The sequence below is a fragment of the Monopterus albus genome, unplaced genomic scaffold, assembly GCF_001952655.1.
Source record: "Monopterus albus unplaced genomic scaffold, M_albus_1.0 scaffold96.1, whole genome shotgun sequence".
Classification (NCBI taxonomy): Eukaryota; Metazoa; Chordata; class Actinopteri; order Synbranchiformes; family Synbranchidae; genus Monopterus; species Monopterus albus.
The window spans coordinates 3385350-3404278 of NW_018127976.1; the positions used below are offsets into that span (position 1 = coordinate 3385350).

The 18929-nt window shown below is 40.5% G+C and overlaps 1 protein-coding gene across 6 annotated transcripts in view; it reads left to right on the plus strand.

Annotated features, from left to right (window-relative positions):
* Positions 1 to 5141: 5141 nt before the first annotated feature.
* pfkpa (phosphofructokinase, platelet a) overlaps positions 5142 to 18929 on the plus strand; it is a 24112-nt gene continuing 10324 nt past the window's right edge. For 2 of the 6 annotated variants that reach the window (XM_020608906.1, XM_020608905.1), the window contains exons 1-14: positions 5142 to 5410; positions 8104 to 8177; positions 9289 to 9366; positions 9715 to 9904; positions 12226 to 12391; positions 12874 to 12918; positions 13031 to 13139; positions 13302 to 13397; positions 13747 to 13842; positions 14877 to 14969; positions 15801 to 15926; positions 16571 to 16635; positions 16888 to 16957; positions 18334 to 18480. In XM_020608906.1, the coding sequence (XP_020464562.1) occupies positions 5317 to 5410; positions 8104 to 8177; positions 9289 to 9366; positions 9715 to 9904; positions 12226 to 12391; positions 12874 to 12918; positions 13031 to 13139; positions 13302 to 13397; positions 13747 to 13842; positions 14877 to 14969; positions 15801 to 15926; positions 16571 to 16635; positions 16888 to 16957; positions 18334 to 18480 (1449 nt within the window). In that variant the 5' untranslated portion in view covers positions 5142 to 5316. The remainder of the gene's footprint in view (positions 5411 to 8103; positions 8178 to 9288; positions 9367 to 9714; positions 9905 to 12225; positions 12392 to 12873; positions 12919 to 13030; positions 13140 to 13301; positions 13398 to 13746; positions 13843 to 14876; positions 14970 to 15800; positions 15927 to 16570; positions 16636 to 16887; positions 16958 to 18333; positions 18481 to 18929) is intronic. The other 4 variants (XM_020608909.1, XM_020608907.1, XM_020608910.1 and 1 more) reach the window with 2 other exon arrangements.

The window sequence follows — 18929 nt, forward strand, 5'->3', positions numbered from 1 at the left end:
ATAATAAAGAAATAGTAAAGAGATACTGACATACTGTTTAGTGTTATGAGATGGTATGAGATGTAGTAGACATATAAAAGAGTGGAAAAATAAAAAGATAATGTTGTACAATCAAAAATTAAGGGATGGTAGGAGACACACTGGAGTATCAACAGCAAAATAAAACACTATGTTTGGTTCACTGACGTTACAGTATTTGTAGTCCAAATGCATTCAAATAGTCTGCTGCTAATAATCCATTCTCCCTAAATAATTAGGTGTTGGACCAAATGGGAAAATAAAAACATACTGTCAAACTCGCAGCCAGACTGTAAATGCATTTGCACATTTGACTTAAATCTCTTTTATACAGTATTGCTTTGTAATGGGTGAATGAGGCTCATACATGTGCTATAGGCACATTTTGTTTTATTTTTATTTATTTATTTATTTCGAGCAATAGTAACATATAACAAGGCAATAAGAAGCATTTGACCCATACAAGGTATCACCTTACATTAACAATGTAGATCAGTGATTTGCTCGAAACAAAGTGGGAAGAAGTCAAACTTATATAAACCCACCCTGGTCTGTCACAAGGATAAGGATAATCACCTTCACTGGCCAAGTATGTTACACACAAGGAATTTGTTTCCGGTACCAATGGCAGCCATCTGCGGCGCCCACTCAACCGATGGCTCTAACCATTGGGGGCAACAGGGGGGGGGTTCAGTGTCTTGCCCAAGAACACTTTGACATGTGGACTGGAGGCACCGAGATTCAGACCTTCAACCTTCTGGTTAGGAGACGACTGCTCTACTCACCGCACCACTGTCGCCTCCTCAATTAAAACAAAGGAACAGAATAATATATATATACCCGTGTAAAAGGGAAACCCCTCCCCCCCAAAAAACATGATATATCTTAGATACACACCATATATAACCACAGGTTATACATTTGATTATATTTAAATATTCATAGATCCTGTGTAATGCACAGTGAGGGGCAAATATTGAGGCCTATAACAGTTAGACTATATATTGTTTATAGCAGAGTATTTTTATATGCAAATATGAACATTACAATGTCTCAAGTGGAACTTTAAATAAACGTGTCTATTTACTGTACAGATATGTTGTGAAAACAGCACTGAGTGCAACTAACCAGCACTCTCTGAGCTATTTACATTTCCATACATGAGAGATGTTACTAGTGTTTTTCAGGCTTCTCTCAGTGGTTACTTTAATTGGATGTTTACAAATGTTGTCACTTAATGCTGTAATAGATACTCGCAGTAGGCTATAATCATGTAATGCTGCATGCATTATGTGACTGCTGCATCAATAACAACTTAAACCTTGTACATTTGCTGGGTGCTACTCATTTTTCACATGTTTTTAGATTTCTTTTTCATACTGCTAGTGTTTCATGACATACTATAATGTAAGAGATGATATAATTTGTCAGATAATGAGTTTTTATTTTATTTGAAGTGCAGATCCATCCATTATTAATACCTCTTATCCTGAACAGGGTCATGGGGGGCTGGAGCCAATCCCAGCTGACACTGGGCAAGAGGCAGGGTACACCCTGGACAGGTTGCCAGTCTAATCACAGGGCTCTGATGAGTACAGATAAAGTACAAAATAAAGAAAATGTACTCTAGTTTCCAGCTGACAATATCATTCCTGCAGTTTTCAGCAAAGCCATCTTCTCAGAGGGAAACTATATGACTGCTGTAAATGCCTGAGGAGAAGAAGGCTAATGTAAAGGAAACTATTCAGTTTCCCAGAAGCAGAAGATAAGCTAGAATTACTGCATCACACTTGTATGCTTCCACCAACCAACCAAGTGTCAGTTGACATGTATGTGTGTCTAGACTCATACATGTAGTGAAGACTGTGAAGAAATTTAATTAAAGATATTAGGTGAATTAGATTTGAAAATATTCAAAATCCTGAGATACTGTGGAAATGAAAATGGACGGATGGAAGTGCAGATAAACGGATGACCCAAAATGGCTAGCACCAGCACAGAGGCAAAAAAAGAGGCACAAGTGAGAAGGAAGTAGCATTTCTTACTTATTTGTGATGTTGAAATTTTGCAAATCTGCATTTTTTATTTGCTTATTTTGACTATAACAACAAAAATGTTGCAAACCATTTCTACTTGGTGATTATTCCATGATCACACCACAAATTACTTCTAAAATGCATAATTGTTGTTTACTCTGAAGTTTTCTGTAGACGGTGCTCATTATTCTTAAAGACCTTGATCAGAAGATCCTTGTAGAGGGGATGGGTTTCCATCCATCTGTTTCTGTGCACATTTGCTGATAAAAATAAAATTGGATTAAGGACTTCCTCACTAACAGGCCTCACGTGGTGAGAATTGGAAGCTGCACATCATCCACACTGGTCCTGAACACAGGCACACCACAGGGCTGTGTGCTCAGCCCAGTTCTCTTCACTCTGTTTACCCAAGACTGTGATGCCATTCACCCCACAAACACAGTAGTGAAGTTTGCAGACGACACCACCGTAGTGGTTCTCATCTCAGACAATGGTGAGACTCACTACAGAGAGGAGATCCAGCACCTGACAAGGTGGTGTTCAGATAACAATCTTATCCCGAACACCAACAAGACTAAAGATGTCATTGTGGATTATAGGAGGTCCAGGAAGACAAAATATGCTCCTCTTCTCATACACGGGGAGGTGGTGGAGCAAGTGGATAACATCAGGTTCCTGGGCATCCACATCACATCTGACCTGGTCTCTGAACACATCCTATCTGGTGAAGAAAGCCCAGCAAAGGCTTTTCTTCCTCAGGAAGCTGAAACGTGCTGGTCTCTCCTCTCAGCTGCTCGCAGACTTCTACAGAGCGACAGTAGAGAGCATCCTCTGTCTCAGTGTGACAATGTGGTACTGGAGCTGCACTGCACAGGACAGAAAGGACTTGACCTGGGTGGTGAGAACAGCTCAGGGCATCGTAGGGAGTCCTCTTCTGGATCTGGACTCACTATACACTGACCAGATCCAGAGGAGGGCCAGACGGATTGCTGCAGACCCCACCCACCCAGGCAACAGTCTGTTTGTGCCTCTTCCCCCCAGGAAAAGGTACAGGAATATAAAGACTCAAACAAACAAACTGAGACACAGCTTCTTCCCCAGAGCTGTGAAATCAATCACCCCCCTAACCCCTAGTCACACACACAACCTCCCTCCTATGGGCAGACACAGAACACTGGACCTCACACCTCTTCCTAAAGACTGAGATTTGCACTGAGCTGCACCTTATAATGTTACTACACTCTTGCTGCTAACATGCTGCTGACCTGATTAGGTCGCATACAACCCTTTTTATTTGCTCATATTTTTATATTGACTTATACAATTGTGTGTTATGTAAATAATATGTCTGTATTTTAAGCCGAGAGCTGCCGGAAAAAATTTTGTTGTGCTGTGCATAATGACAATAAAGATTCTCGATCTTGATCTTGAAAATTCAACACGACGTAGAAAATTGTCATGTCTTATGACTTAACAGACATTATAATAGACACTGAAGATACTAAAAATAGCAGCAGACTAAAAGAGACTTGTGTGTAGTTTGAGTAGACTGTATCCTAACATTAATACAAGCTACAAACAGAAATGCCATTTCCCATCATGTTCTTTACGCTGTTGCCTCACAGCAATATGGTTCCTGGTTCAAATCCTGACCAGGACCTTTCCGCATGGCATTTGCACGTTCTCCTTGTTCTTGCTTAGGTATTTTTTGTGTACTTTCTCCCATGGTCCAACGACATGCAGGTTAGGCTTACTGGTGATTCTAAATTACCTTTAGGTATAAATGTGAGTGAGTGGTCTGCTCCACTCCCATCCTTTGTGGGTAAAAATGACAGGGGTGGGCCCCTAGGGGGGGGCCGTCCCTAGTTTGGGAACCACTGCCATAACCTTTCAAACACACTGAAGCAGAACATAATGAAGCAGAAAACTTGAGTGTCATTAATACAAAGAAGACCTGAACTAAAACCTGTTCAGTCCTGGTATAAATTAATGAACACACTATTTCAATATAGTTATAGATAGCAGTGTATTTTGCCTTTGGTCACAGCTGTTTATTGTCTGATTTTGTTATTTGCTCTTCCAGACACTAGATGGAGACAGTGGGAAAAAATCTAACATCCATGTACATTTCATGTTTCATGGTTGTCAGCTGGGATTTTGATCAAATTTACGGAAACTGACTTAAATTAAGGTGAGACATAAAAGTGCACCAACAACCAGTGGTTGGCTCTCTGAATGTCTTAGGTTTTGGGAAGATAAAAGTCACAGTTCTGGATTCAGTTGAAGGGATTTAGGCTCACTTCTTTCAAGAATTATTTCACTGTTCACATCATCACATGCACATTAGTTCTTGCAGTTGTCAAAATATGTCACACCCTTAACTGTTATGAATTTCCAACAAATTAAAATGTGAAAAAATATTTCTGGAGTGACTACTATAGCCGAAATTACGAAATTAATAAACTGGCCAAAGTTATTGAGAAAAACTATAATAATGGGCTTCAGATCAATAATTCCCATTTCAATGTCAAATTAAATTCCATGTGTGGTATTTTAATAGCCAGAATCTCTTAACTAAGTTCTTTTTGCTCAAAGTACCTCAAAATCTGGATTGAATGTGTGTGCACGTCCACGCGTATGTATGCAAATAGTTTTTTTTTTTTTACATTTCATTATAATTTTTACATGTAGAATGTAAGTATGCCTATAGGCAAACAGACTGTAATAGCTACGTAAACATCTTAATGCTTTTATAAACTGCAGTTCTCATCTAAAATCATATTTCTTTTCATTATAGGCTCTCTAAGTAAACGAGCGACTTAACGTTTGAATAGTGCATGCATGCTAAATTCTGTGCCTAATCCATCTAACTATCAATAAACTGCACTTCTGCAGGGCAGGGCCCGTGAATTTAGCAGAATAAATATGTGGGTTCCTCCTCAAACAATACCATGGGGTCTGCATTGGCATCCCGCCATCCCCCTAGAGCTCATATGTTACATCCATTTAAAATGTTCTAATTGGTTTAAAATCAAACTGTGGCTATATAAACCCAAATCTGGTTGGTTCAGAGCAACGCCAATCACTGTTCGCGTGATCAGGTTACACAAATAGTCGAATAGTTGCGGAACTGGGGGAATGAAAAGAGCACAGAAGGTGGCGGATGAGCTTTGTCCTTTAAGCACAATTTTATAGTTTTGTGGGCCCGTTATATTTTTTGTCTATTTGGGCTCGGATATATATATTTTGAACCGCTGTGAAAATGGCGCAGCCAGACAGCAAGAAAATATTCTTTGAGAACTTGTCTGGAGCAGGGAAAGCCATCGCGGTGCTGACGAGCGGAGGGGATGCTCAAGGTAAACGGCAGCGAGTTCACATATTTGTATCTGTGTGGACATGCCGGTAGAGATGCAGAAAGATAGTTACCCGTCCTCAGTGTGTGATGCTGTAGCCTAGTGTACGCGACGTGGCGTAGCGTTTATCCCTAATAATATATAAAGCAATGCGCAGTACCCAGATACACTACAGTAAAACTATACGTTAATGCTATGAACATTCATCAAGGAAGCCGGCCGGTTAGCATGCTAACATCCTGCTATAACTCTGACATTATCTACCTCAGTCAGTGACAAGACTTGGATTTGTCACGGCGCAACAGCGGCTTAGAAGGATGTCAAGGTCCAACTGTGCCTTGTATTCATATTCGCACACCAGTATTGATCATTCCATCATATCAGAGAAGCTTATTGTTTCACTTAATTATCTCACAGTCTAATTAAATGAGGTATGCCAGCCATAACACCGGAGGCAACTGCATTGCGGCTTGTAATGGAGGACATGTGGGTTACTGACGAACAGAAGGGAAGTGGATGGAAACGCTAGGCATGTTCGTTTTCTGGGAGACTGAGGTTATGGTTTGCCTCCACGGTGCGGGCCAGCGGTAGGATGCCTGTATCCTTGGTGTACGTGAGGAACTGCATACACTTCGTCTAGGCTAAATCTCCCAGCTGGCTTTGCGTCAGAGGGGAAACTGCGCTCACCAGTTCATCTTGTAATTTGACCGAAACGTTATACACACTTTTAAATTACATTTTAATAGTATTTATCTGCTATGGTATTTATTACTGAAAATCAGTCGCCTCAGGCATTGATTTTTCCCTCTTTTGGAAATTAAGCGTCTTGAAGACAAATGACAGTGGATCAGACCTGCACAGTGCTCAAAAGGAATTTTGGACCATTCTACCCCACAGAACTGCTTCAGCTCAGACATCTTGTGTGAATGAATGCTCTTTGTTTGAAGTCATTATGTAGATATACTTAAGCATTTAGAGTCATTCTCCTGCTTCAACTGCTGGACAGCTACACCGATATCTTCATAAACTTTAAAATCCATTTTAATGATAACAAGCTGTTCACACTCAGAGGCTCAAAGAAGCCCCGAATCATGATCCTCCCTCCATCATTCTTCACCTCTAGGATGATGTTTTTGTACCATAGGTAGTGCTGCGTTCTGTGTTCCTCCTAAACAATAGTTGTCTTGTTGAGTGTCAAAGATACTTTTTGGCAAACTTCACTCATGCAGTGATGTTTATTTGGAAACAGTAGCTTCCTCTGTGGTAGAGTCAGAACAGAGATGTTAACCATCTTGATTGGACTCCAGCTTTGCTAGCTCCTGACTTTTGTCTGCTTGTAATAGTAGGAAAAGCACTCTAACCAATAACATGAATGATGGTTCTGTTCTGTTCAGCTATCCCAGTAAGTCGTGGCAGTGAGACAGTGAGTGGCCCTGAGGCAGACCATACATGGCAGAAGCTGAATATCATTGCCAGAGGGCATTATGTAGCGTAGGCTTGCACCTTTCACTCACACTGCATGAGAAAGTGTCAGTCATGCAGAAGTCATAGTCCAAAATGTAGTGATCACTTGCTATGATAGACTCCGGAACCTCAACAGGAAATGTTAAAGACCTTTGTCTCTAAGAATCTGCAAATTCTTTCACTAGCTGCCTCACAATCTCAGTGCTCTCTGTCCTGAATGTGATTAAACCAGACATCCATCCATTTTCTATACCGCTAAGTCCCAAAAAGGGTCACAGGGGGCTGGAGCCAATCCCAGCCGGCTGCGGGCGAGAGGCAGGGTTTAAACCAGGCAGTTTGTGTAATTGTTATGTAATGAGATGAAACATCATGCACTGTTAGGTGAATAGTTGAGCCATTTCTGGTGGTTATGTGTGCTTCACTGGTTCTCTGACTCTCCATGCACAGAAAGATTGATATATTCTAAAAGCCTTTGACTTCACAGTGCACTTTATCTTAGATGTTTTGACTTTCCTCTGATATGTTCCTTCCCTTTATTACTGTCTTTTTTTACTGCCACAATGGCTTAAACCTTTGTGGAGCTTAGCAACGACATTACATGACTGCAGAAGGAGCTGCAGTATTCACAAGTGAGTGTGGAGAAAGGAAGTCCAGTTCTTTCTTTTGTAGTTTATGTCCTCCAGTAAGCCAAGTTCCTGTCTGATTGCTATGAGTAAACTATTATTCCCACCTTCAGTGTTTTAAGCTCGCCTGCCATTGACATTCAAGTAACAGAGCAGTGTCTAATTAGTGAGTTTGCTTGGTCTAACTGCAGAGGGAGTAACTGAGAGGCTGTATGAGCAACTAGGAAACCTTTTGACCAAAAATGGCTGTGTGCTGTGATGGGAAGGTAATTTGGTTGAATCCACAGATAGGCAGTATAACACAGATTGTCTGAGCCTGTACTCTGTGCACAGTAACACACATTTTCCTATACCTTCACATTTATACTGTGAGAGGGAATGAAAGCTGCAGTTCTTGATGACCGAGATAAAATGAGTATCCATGCAGCACAACAGTGGACAGCCATGAAATATCAGCATTTTCCACTGACTTGCTATGGTTAAAAGCCATGTGTTTTCTCTCATTAGAGGTTACCTATTTACCCCAGTCATTGCAGAAATGAAGTATTGAACAGAATGTACTTTATGGTTAAGATTCTTTGTTTTGTTTTAAATTCTTTTCTCTTTCAGGAATGAATGCTGCTGTACGTGCTGTAGTTCGAATGGGATTATATGTGGGAGCAAAAGTTTATTTCATTCATGAGGTGAGTCCATATATTGTGGTGATCATTATTAATGCCTATTGTTTTTTTTAAGTGGGCAAGAATTAGGATGGGAAAACATGATTTGCAGCCACATTATCTAATCTAATAATTATCTATCATGACAAATGTCTTAAATTTTAAATGTATTTAATGAAAGGACTTCTACCCCTTTCTTATATACAGACCTAGACGACAGTAGTGTCTACAGACACAGTCTACATTAGTGAATATATGGATGCAGCACATGTTAGAGGAGCTTTGGCTAGTGCTGTGCTGCTCGCTCAGTCTGTGGTCCCAGCACATCAGTGTACATGCTGGTCCTGCTTGTTCACTGTTTTGTTACATAACTGACTTTAGGGTTTTGCAGATGCCTCGCACGCCGGTACCGCAGTGCTCTGGGTGTTTTCCTGCATGCTTCTGCAGGACATTGTATGAGGATAGACAAACTTCAAACCATCTGTTTTAAATTCCTGAGTTTCACAGTTACAGTACATACGCCGATCAGCCATAACATTATGACCACTTGCCTAATACTGTGTGCACAGGAGTCAATGCAGCAGTTGGTTGACACTCCTGTCACTCTGCAGCTCACTGCATCTTTTGTGAATCTGTTTGCTTTCAAAGTTATACTGTCAGGAAGAGCACAGATGTGTCGACCATTCGGTCTAAAAGGAGTGAAAACTGGAGATAATGTTTCAGTCCATGACCGTATCGGTGGTTCACTGTTTATCCCTTAGACCACTGTCAGTAGGTACTGACAGACCAGGAACACAAGACCTGCAGTCTTGGAGATGCTCTGACCCAGTCGTCAGCCATCACAGTTCGACGTGATGTCAGTCACTCAGATCCAACACATCGACTTCGAGGACTGATGTTCACTTGCTGCCTGAGATACCCCACACTCTGACAGGTGCTATTGTAACAAGATAATCAGTGTTATTCACTTCACCTGTCATGGGTCATAATATTATGGCTGATCATTGTATATGTGCTGGTCTAATGCTTTGGATTAGGTTGAAATGTTTATTTAATTCTGAGTGAAGAAGACCTACCAAAGCAGTTTGGACTATATATCCTCTCAGCTCAGTTAAACTCTCTTTTTATTAATCAGGGATATCAGGGTATGGTGGATGGTGGAGAAAACATCAGGGAAGCCACATGGGAAGGTGTCTCCAGCATGCTACAAGTGGTGAGTAATTATCATGGGCAGCATTCTACACATCTGATGGAGTCTAAGTAGGTGCTTTAGAAACAGCTTTATGAAATAAAAAGTTATACTTGGCTCTTAAAACCAAGTAGATAATTAGGTTAAGCAAACAGAGTAGTACATTAAAGAGCAATATACAATGTGGCTATAAGATAAGGCTGTATTGTGGTTAAAGCGGACATTAACTAACTTCTCAGCAGTTTTTACTCTTATGAAAGGGTCCTAAAGCATGACTGTGTAACCCATATTGAACCAAACTGAGCTATAAAAAGTGTCTTAGATGAGGAGAATGTTTCAAGCTGAAGAGATTTTCATCCTTGTCACCATCAGGGTGGGACTGTTATTGGCAGTGCCCGCTGTAAGGAGTTTCGCACTCATGAGGGACGTTTGAAGGCTGCTCATAACCTGGTGAAGCGTGGCATCACCAACCTGTGTGTCATCGGTGGAGATGGGAGCCTGACAGGAGCCAATCTTTTCAGGGAAGAATGGAGTGGACTACTGGGGGAATTGATGGAGAAAGGTACTCGGGCAAGAGTAATGTTAACCACAGTGGGAATGGCAGTAGCTCCTAATTGTACCAACCTGGTAGCTGGAAACTGGGGTACTGATTTCATTTATAACAATACCTAAATCCTTTCCTGTCTAATCTCAAACTGTGGAAAAGATTTATGTATGGCGTACACTACTGTTCAAAGGTTTTTGGCCACCTCCATTTTTCTAGCTGTTGTTAGTGTAATCCATGAGCCAAACTCACTCTACCTTTAGAAAGTCTGGACACTGTGGTGCCATTCCATCATTTGACACCTACCATCTTGATCTGTTCTTCTACACAACCTTGAGGTGGGCTTTTCTGGGGTCTATATCCTGCTATGGGATGAAACCGTCAGGGTGGGGGTGTCGTATGTTGGTGAACACACCCATGTAGTGCTGGATTTTAAAAAAAAAATGCTAACTAAGGTCATCCAAATATTTTTGTTCTTTGACCGCCTCCTGAGTTGTGCATTGAAAAGCTGGATTCAGTCAGCTAAGTGTGCACTCTCATAGTCAGTCACTGGTTTCAACTGGTTTCTCTTTGGCAGCATACAGATGTCCAAAGAAAGAGCACTGTCTGTCACCCCAGCAGAGTGAGAGCCTCTGCTAGAGGTCTACATGGAGTTTAAATATTTAATAATTTGAAGTAATTCTGCAGAAGTATATGGCATAATTGGTATAATCTCCAGAGCAAGTACGAACATAACAAGAACCTGGGAAAAGGTGAAAGTAAAAGTACAAGAATATTCTGCAAACTGGTATTACTGTGAAGTATTACTCTTAGTACTACTCCCCATTATTGTTACAGGTTTTTCTCCATGGCTTTGCCTATTGAAATGACAGTTTTCAAAACAAATTTGACACCTGCTTCAAAACATTTAGTTTCTACTGCACAACATTGCAGCATTTCTAATTCTTTTCCTACAGATAATTGTTTAATACATTTCAGCAAATGATTAAGTAGAGTTGTCTTAAATTATTTCACTCTTCACATCATATGTTAAATCCTTAACTGTTATGAATTCTACATGCATAGATAAGTCACATCAGAAGGATTTCCTGCTCCTTCAGGTTTTGTACATTTTACGAGTGCTGTTTTTTCCATCTCAATATTAATTTGCAATGCAGTAAAATGTGCAAAAAAGTGAAGGGGGAATCCTTTCTGAAGCAACTGTGTATACTGTAAATTCTGGCCAATTGTAATAAAAGGCTTCAGATCAATTAGTTCCCTTTTGTTTTTAAAGCACATAGGGAAAAGCCAGACTATGGAAACTTGGAATTGTTTCAGTGCCAGGTACACTTACAATAGCTTGACAAAGGACTCTTTCCTAAATTTTCCACATTACTAGCCATGCATAAAAAATTGCCCCTTGCAAGAAAGTACAATGCACACTGACTATGTGATGGTAAGAGTATGGCTCCTCTTGGTCTGGCCCCTAATATGGAGCACTGACAGTCCATGTAAATTATTTGCTCTTGATTCAGTCCATCTCTCAATACTCTCTATTTTCTCTAAACCCATGTATAATAATCACTCCAATGTCAGTGAGTCACTTCTTGCTCTGACAAATTTATCTGGATAACCTGTTAATTGATATACTGTTTGAAGAGAACCCCCCTGTTTAAGACAATCTGGAAGGAACACATTGTACACTAGAATTCCTGCTTTATGGTTGTATGCCTCTGGCGATGAGTCAAATTCACAAGAAGGGGACAACTCTAATCAGTTCAGCCTTGTATCCAAGTGGACACTTGTGCCAAATTTGAAGAAATTCCCTCAAGATGTACGCATTCACTAGAATGGGCTGTACAGATGTGAACTGTATTTGTAAAGTACCTAACCAGGGTCCTCTTGGTATTTCTGGGCATTGTTGTCAGTGTAGAACTAGTGGCTATGAGTGTTGCCTTTGTGGGTGTAGAGGTGGAGGTTTAACGCCAAGGACACAGGTGCAAGTCAGTTTGTTGATTGGTGATCACATGATATGTAAAGACACATGTTGTGATCACCAGTAAAGAGAGAACTCACTGCTGTCACACATGCTGTGAAGAAGGTTTAGCAGATTTGTTAGCCTACTGATTAACACATTTCTGGAGAAGAAGCTGTAGGTAGGGGTTGCATTATAGCCAATCTGAGGGGGATTGTATTGTAAAGCAGTGATTTTTCTTGCAGTACAAAGACCTGTTTAGGTTTTTCCTTGAGACTGAACTTTCCATTGCTGCTCATCCTGTGATATTATGTCAACAAGCTGTGACTGAAGTGAAAAACGAAAAGGAAGCATTGGTCTAACCCTAACATCCTGATTCTTTCAGGTTTGATTGAACCTGATGCTGTTCAGAAGTATTCTGCCCTTCACATTGTGGGAATGGTCGGCTCGATTGATAACGACTTCTGTGGAACCGACATGACAATCGGCACTGACTCTGCTTTGCACAGAATCATTGAGGTGGTGGATGCAATTATGACAACTGCACAAAGGTGAGGGGGGATCAAGCAACTGTAGTGTTACATTTGGTGATGTAAGTAGTGGATCCTAAATAAAAAGTCTATTAGTACAAATTCCATCTGATGTCCTGTATAGGACGACTGTGACAGAGCCTTTCCTAGTTGTAACTTAAAATTGCAGTATAAACATGGATATCTAAGGATGATATATGTTTAACTTCGTAACACACTTGGTTCTTGCACCAAATATATGTACCCCAAGAAAATGCAACATTACAGCAACATTAGCAGTTCAGCTCAGTTCACACATTCATTCATGTCTATATTGGCAGTAACGAGTAAACAATATTAAAAAATAGTAAATAAGTAATGCACAAAATCCCAGTCTTCATTATATATGATATGCCTCTGGATAGCATTACTGTCAAGCACATCCTTAAAACCCCACATGCCTGTATCTGCCAAAGTTTTCACAAAATGCACACTGAGCCATACTTTCTGTTCTTATCTTTCAGTCACCAGAGGACATTTGTGTTAGAAGTCATGGGCAGACACTGCGGGTGAGAATACGCTTGCTAAACTTTATATGCTGTAGTAGATCTGAAAAGATAATCGCTCAGGCAGTAACAAAGCATTATCACCTGTTTTTATACACCATATGTTGTATCATAGCTACCTGGCCTTGGTGAGTGCCCTGGCTTGCGGAGCAGATTGGGTGTTGATTCCTGAGATGCCCCCAGAGGATGGCTGGGAGGAGAAGATGTGTGAAAAACTGTCTGCGGTAACATGATCAGCCTGTACTTGTTCACATAGTGAAGCATATCAACTGTATTGTATCAGTCTCAGTGTTATAAAATGTTTCTCATTTAACTCAACAGTGTTATACTTGGATTTTTTTATTTTTTATTTTTTTGATTTGAGAACATCTATTGTTATGATTCAGACCCGCTCCAGGGGCTCAAGGCTGAACATAATCATAGTTGCAGAGGGAGCCATTGACAGACATGGGAAGTCTATAACCTCTAGCTATGTCAAGGATGTGAGTACCTGAATGGAAAAAAAATGGGGGAAGCCAGAAGCATGGAGACCTGACTGATTCGCTGGAGCCAGTATATTTAGTAGGATTTTAATGTGATTGGGGAAAAAAGATGCATCTTGCTTCAGATAAGATGATGATGCCTGCTAATCCGATAATGCTGTGGTGATAAGCGAGAGGATTAGCAGGATATTGCTCATTTAAAAAGCGCAAAGGCAAGTTGCAATAACTAAACTCTCTGTTTGCAGCTTCCAGGCTGTCATCATCTGGCCCCTGTGCTTCTGAAAACCCATGTCACAGCCACTGTCTCAGTTTTTCTGTCATGTTGTTTCTCCACCACCCCTCCTTGTAGAACCGAGCAGGGATGAAAAGGCTGAATATCATAATTGTAGCTGAAGGGGCAATTGATCGTAACAACAAGCCCATTACCACTGACTATATTAAGAATGTAAGTACAGACCTTTGTGGAAAGTTCCAGCATCAGCTGCCTTTTGTATAGTGCCTCCTGCTGTACTGCTCCCCTGCTGTGGCTTTGACTCTGTTGCTGTGTTTCTGGAATGCTTTATCAGATACACTTGCTACAGTAGTTTGGTAAGATCCCTTTGACTATACTACTCTTCTAGCCATAAGAATCTGACCAGATATAGTACCCACACTAAACCTCACCCACAGACATTTGTCACTGTCGAATTTGATTTATTTATAAATTATAAGTACTTTATGCAGTTTTTTTTTTTTATTGAATATGTATTGACACATTAGTTGTAAATTAGCTTATATGGATTATCACAGTATGTTACAGCCCTCTAGAGTGTGGATACCTGAACCGAGCCCGATGGGACCCATTGGTTACCCAAGGGTTCATACGTCAGACTTAAGGCTAGATGGCTGGAGCACTCAAATGTCTGCTTCATTTCATGATAAGGGGAAAAACACCATTAAAAACTCAACTGCGTTGGACTTGGGTCAGGTTTGAACATTTTATACTGTAAGCTTGTCTGGTTCGGACACCGCACTCTCAAGCACGGGTCGGGTTTGGACAGAAGAATGTGGCCCGATCCATGCTCTATGGCCCTCTGCTAACTTTTATTCATTTTGTGAAGCGTTTTGTTTTGTTTTACAGTATAGTAAGTATCTGTGTTGTTCAGTATAAGCTAGGAGCTCCCTGCTAACATGACTGAAAACTTAGAATGGCTTGCTTGTGGTTTGCTTTTTCCCCTTCTCTTCAGCTTTTTTGTGTTTGTGCTTCGTGTGTGATGTTTGTTCATGTATGTATATATTTTTGCATATACAGTAAATTTATTTCACACTATAGGTTTATTGCAGACATAATTTTACATGTAGATATATTATTAAAGTGCATGAGACGATGAATGTAGTAGGACTTAACATTAAGTTTCCAAAAGTAACAGTTACAGCAGTATTTTCCTTTAGAGAAACGATGGCTATCAGTGCTAAGACCTGTGCATTTTACTTTCCTAGCTTGTTGTGAAATGCTTGGGCTTTGACACGCGAGTGACAATCCTGGGGCATGTACAGAGAGGAGGGACCCCATCTGCTTTTGACCGCATCCTGGTATGTTCACCACTACAGTTACACTACAGTTCAAAGTATAGAGAGTAGAAACAGAGTTGTAATAAATTGTCAGTTAATCAACAGACAGTTGATCTGCGACTATTTTTATAATCAGTGTGAACCGTTGTAGTCATTTTTCAAGAACAAATGTCAAACATGTTCTGTTTGCAGCTTCATTGTCATATATGATGGCAAACTATCTTTGGCTTATGGATCGGTGGTCATTTAAAGCATGCTACAGAACTAGGTCATCTATTGCTGTCAGATGTTTCACCTGCCTTTTTTTTTTTTTTACTAATCTCTGACATATACAGATTGAATCAAGATAATTGTTAGTTGCAGGCCCGATAGAAAACTGATTATGCTTGATCTTAGAACATAATAGATTTCTGTGTTTTCCTACAATAAAAGTGCTATTACTCACTGTAGCATTTATAGTAGAAATGATGTAAGAGTTTGTTTTAAGTCTCTGTAGACATCATTTATGTTCTTCATTTGAGGTGTTTGGTAGGAAGAGTCCAGTTGTCCACAACAGTTTGTGTTTAATCCTGTGTGTATCTGAGGAGAAATGACTCCATGTTTCAGGTTAAGCATATTAATGGATGTGTGGCTCAGCATGGGAAGCGCTGCATCACAGACAGATCTTTTCATGTCTAGCATAAGCAAACTAAAACTGAAGTAGGTATGGTAAATATGAAGAATTCACTCTAATTTGGGTCCAGAGTGGAAAAAGAAAAAAATGAGTTGGAGAGGAATATGTTAGTAAAGAAATCAAGCTGAGTAGATGTTGAGGAAGAGGATGCATTTTAATCTGTGTTTTTGCTCATGCAGGCCAGTCGTATGGGTGTGGAGGCTGTTCTTGCCCTTCTGGAGACCACGGCAAACACACCAGCGTGGGTGGTCTCTCTGTATGGGAACCAGGCTGTACGCCTGCCTCTGATGGAGTGTGTACAGATGGTAGGTATTGGAGTGGGCCTGAAACAAGTAGAGATACACACTTAGAAAAGTACAGAAGGTGAGAAGAGAGGGGAACTACAAAGCACATACAAACCTAGGAGATGACTCAAAGGCAGAGTCAGTGGTGACAGGTTGGGGGAGCTCAAGTAATAATTACAACGTAGCACTAACATTCACAAGGGAGTTGTATTTGTTTTTGACACAGTAGTGTCTGGTAAATGACTATCCAGAACGTGTTTCAGGGATAATGATGTAATCCATGTTCATAGATGTACAAAGAAGCTTTGTTGTTGTGACCAGATTCTGACAAACAGAACTGAGGAAAATCTCACCACTGTTTTTTCAGAAATGGCTCAACAAAGGCAGGCAAGGCCTGTTCTGACCTATAGGTCAAAGCAAGGTTAGATATTAGTTACTTTCCCCTGGAACTGTTGATAGTTACATGTTCACTCATTGTTTTCTCACTTTGGAAAGCAGTGTTTATTGTTAAACTCTTTACAGAGACTTCAAAGATCAGTCTGTGCTTGCATATATTTAATATTAACTGATATAAAATAAATAGCCTTTTTGTTTGTGTGTACAGGAAGTACAGTGTAAGAAATAATGCTGACTTCAAACAATAAACAAACTCCTCTTTTCCTCAGACTCAAGAGGTTCAAAAGGCCATGGATGGGAAGCGGTTTGAGGAAGCAGTTAAGCTTCGGGGCAGGTATGACTGAAGGCCTGCCAGGACCAGACCATTACACCAAAAGCTAATACTTCACTCACAATCAACGCATCAGGTTGATTTTGTTTACTGTAGACAAGTGTAGTATGGAAAATGGACAGGCTGGTGTTTTTACTCCGGATCCAGTCAACAATCAATAGGAAATAATCATTGAAACACAGATAATTCAAAATGCATAACACTGGCACTAAAAATGTACCACACATTTCTTGATTGTCTTGTGTTTTATTGTAGGAGTTTTGAAAACAATCTGAAGACGTACAAACTGCTGGCTCATCGTAAACCAGAATCCGAACTGCCAACTGTAAGTCACCTCACCACACCTTGACCTTTCCTTTGGAACTCTTGACAGTGGGTACATTCAAGTCTCTTATGAGTACCATTATTTCTCTCACTTGGGTCTTTTCGTCGTCTTAGTCCCGCCTATGTAAGATGCAAGGAAAAGATGAGGAGAGAGTACTCGAGGAAACGTGTTATTAACAACATGAGACGTCCTTTCCTCAGATCCTTCATCTGAAGTGTCCATTCACCAACTGATTTCTGATAGAGGGGTGTGTCAGGTCACAAAAACTTGTGCGAAGGGTGGTCTCATGTATCCTCAGTCATGGTTCCTCCAGCACTGTCCTCGCTCCTTGGTCCTCAGAGCCGATATATATAAGAGACGTGGAACATCCTCAGTCCTTAGTCAACCGGAACTGCTTCCGTTTTGACAGAGGACATAGGAACGATCTTATAAGCGACATGAGATGTACCTAGTGAGGGGGTTGTCAGCTTTGTCAAATCCTAGCACACACCAGAAATGCACACTAAATCAGAGTTGTTATTTCACACATACTACAGCAGTAGCTGTCATAAAGGTGCAGTGTTTTTGGATAGTTAAATTAGGCTCACCAAGCCAGTGAGGTGTTAGATTTTTTTATTACACTGTTCAACGGATCTGCCTGTAAATAATGACTCAGCTACTGCAGCCATGTTGCACTGTGCTGCTGATGTTTTTAAAGATGGAAAAATGAGGCTTGCTCACTAAGAAGTGCTTTGTAAATGTGCATTTTGGTCAGATGGGGTACTGCAAGTATTTATTTTTTTTTGTGGTTGGGTACATTACAGCATGTTAGTTACGCTAGCATCTGTTTTAAATAGTGTTAGCTGTTTCCTCTTGCTAAGTGGAAAAAATGAGGTGTCTTATAATTATGGTGACCAAAACTGTACCTGCTTTCTGTGTTATCCACGGTATATTTGCAATAAATCCTGTTGTTGTAGTCACTGAATTCTTCATATGATGCCCAGGTGGCTCAGTATTGGTCTGCTGTGCAGTGATATCAGATGACACCTGGCTCCCGACAGAGGGGCGTCTTGTTCAGCCCTGCCGGGAGCCACTGCAGCCTGCTGCTGGGGCTTAAAAGAAGGCAGCTCAGACTGAAGTGAGGTGTAGAATCAGCATGGCAGATTCCATACTGTGGAACCTGCCTCAGTGTTTGGCTCTCCTTGTATCTTTGGTAATGACCATTGGAGACCCAGCATGTAGCTGTGAGCTAACTAGGAACGATTTATTGATTAACCCCGCAGCATTTAAATAGTGCAATAACAACTGAAACATGCTCTTTATGTATTGTTGTAATTGTGATCATAAAACTATTTTACTGAAATTTAATATCTGTATTCTGTGTTTAATGGCCCCAGAGCAACTTCAATGTGGCAGTGCTGAATGTTGGTGCACCTGCAGCAGGCATGAATGCTGCTGTCCGTTCGGCTATCAGGGTGGGCATCTCTGAGGGCCACAAGATGTTTGCTGTCAGTGATGGGTTTGAAGGATTCTACAAAGGACAGGTGGGTATTGAAGCACTAATATTTTGATACACATGTTGGACTACTGCATAGTAGTACAATCTTCCAGGGATGTAATCACATAAAGATTTTATGTTATAATTTCAGTTGATTTATCAAAACATTTACTATTACAGAATAATAGTTGTTTTTTTTGTTTTGTTTTTTTCTTACAGTCAGCAAATTCCATAAAGTGACAAAAACCTACAAAAATGTCATGTACTCACTGTAATGTCTGTGAATCCAGACCCTGGTTTGGTTTGGTCTGTGCCATAGAGCTCCACTGTTGTCCAAACCCTATTAAAAAACAGACCACACGGCTGTGTGTTGATATGTGGAGTATGAGAGACTACCAGAGTAGTGTAAACAGAGCAGAGATAGTCCTCATATGTCTCTTTCATACTTCAGAGACTGTAAAATGTGATGACTGTTCTTAGCCTTCAAGGCTGTGT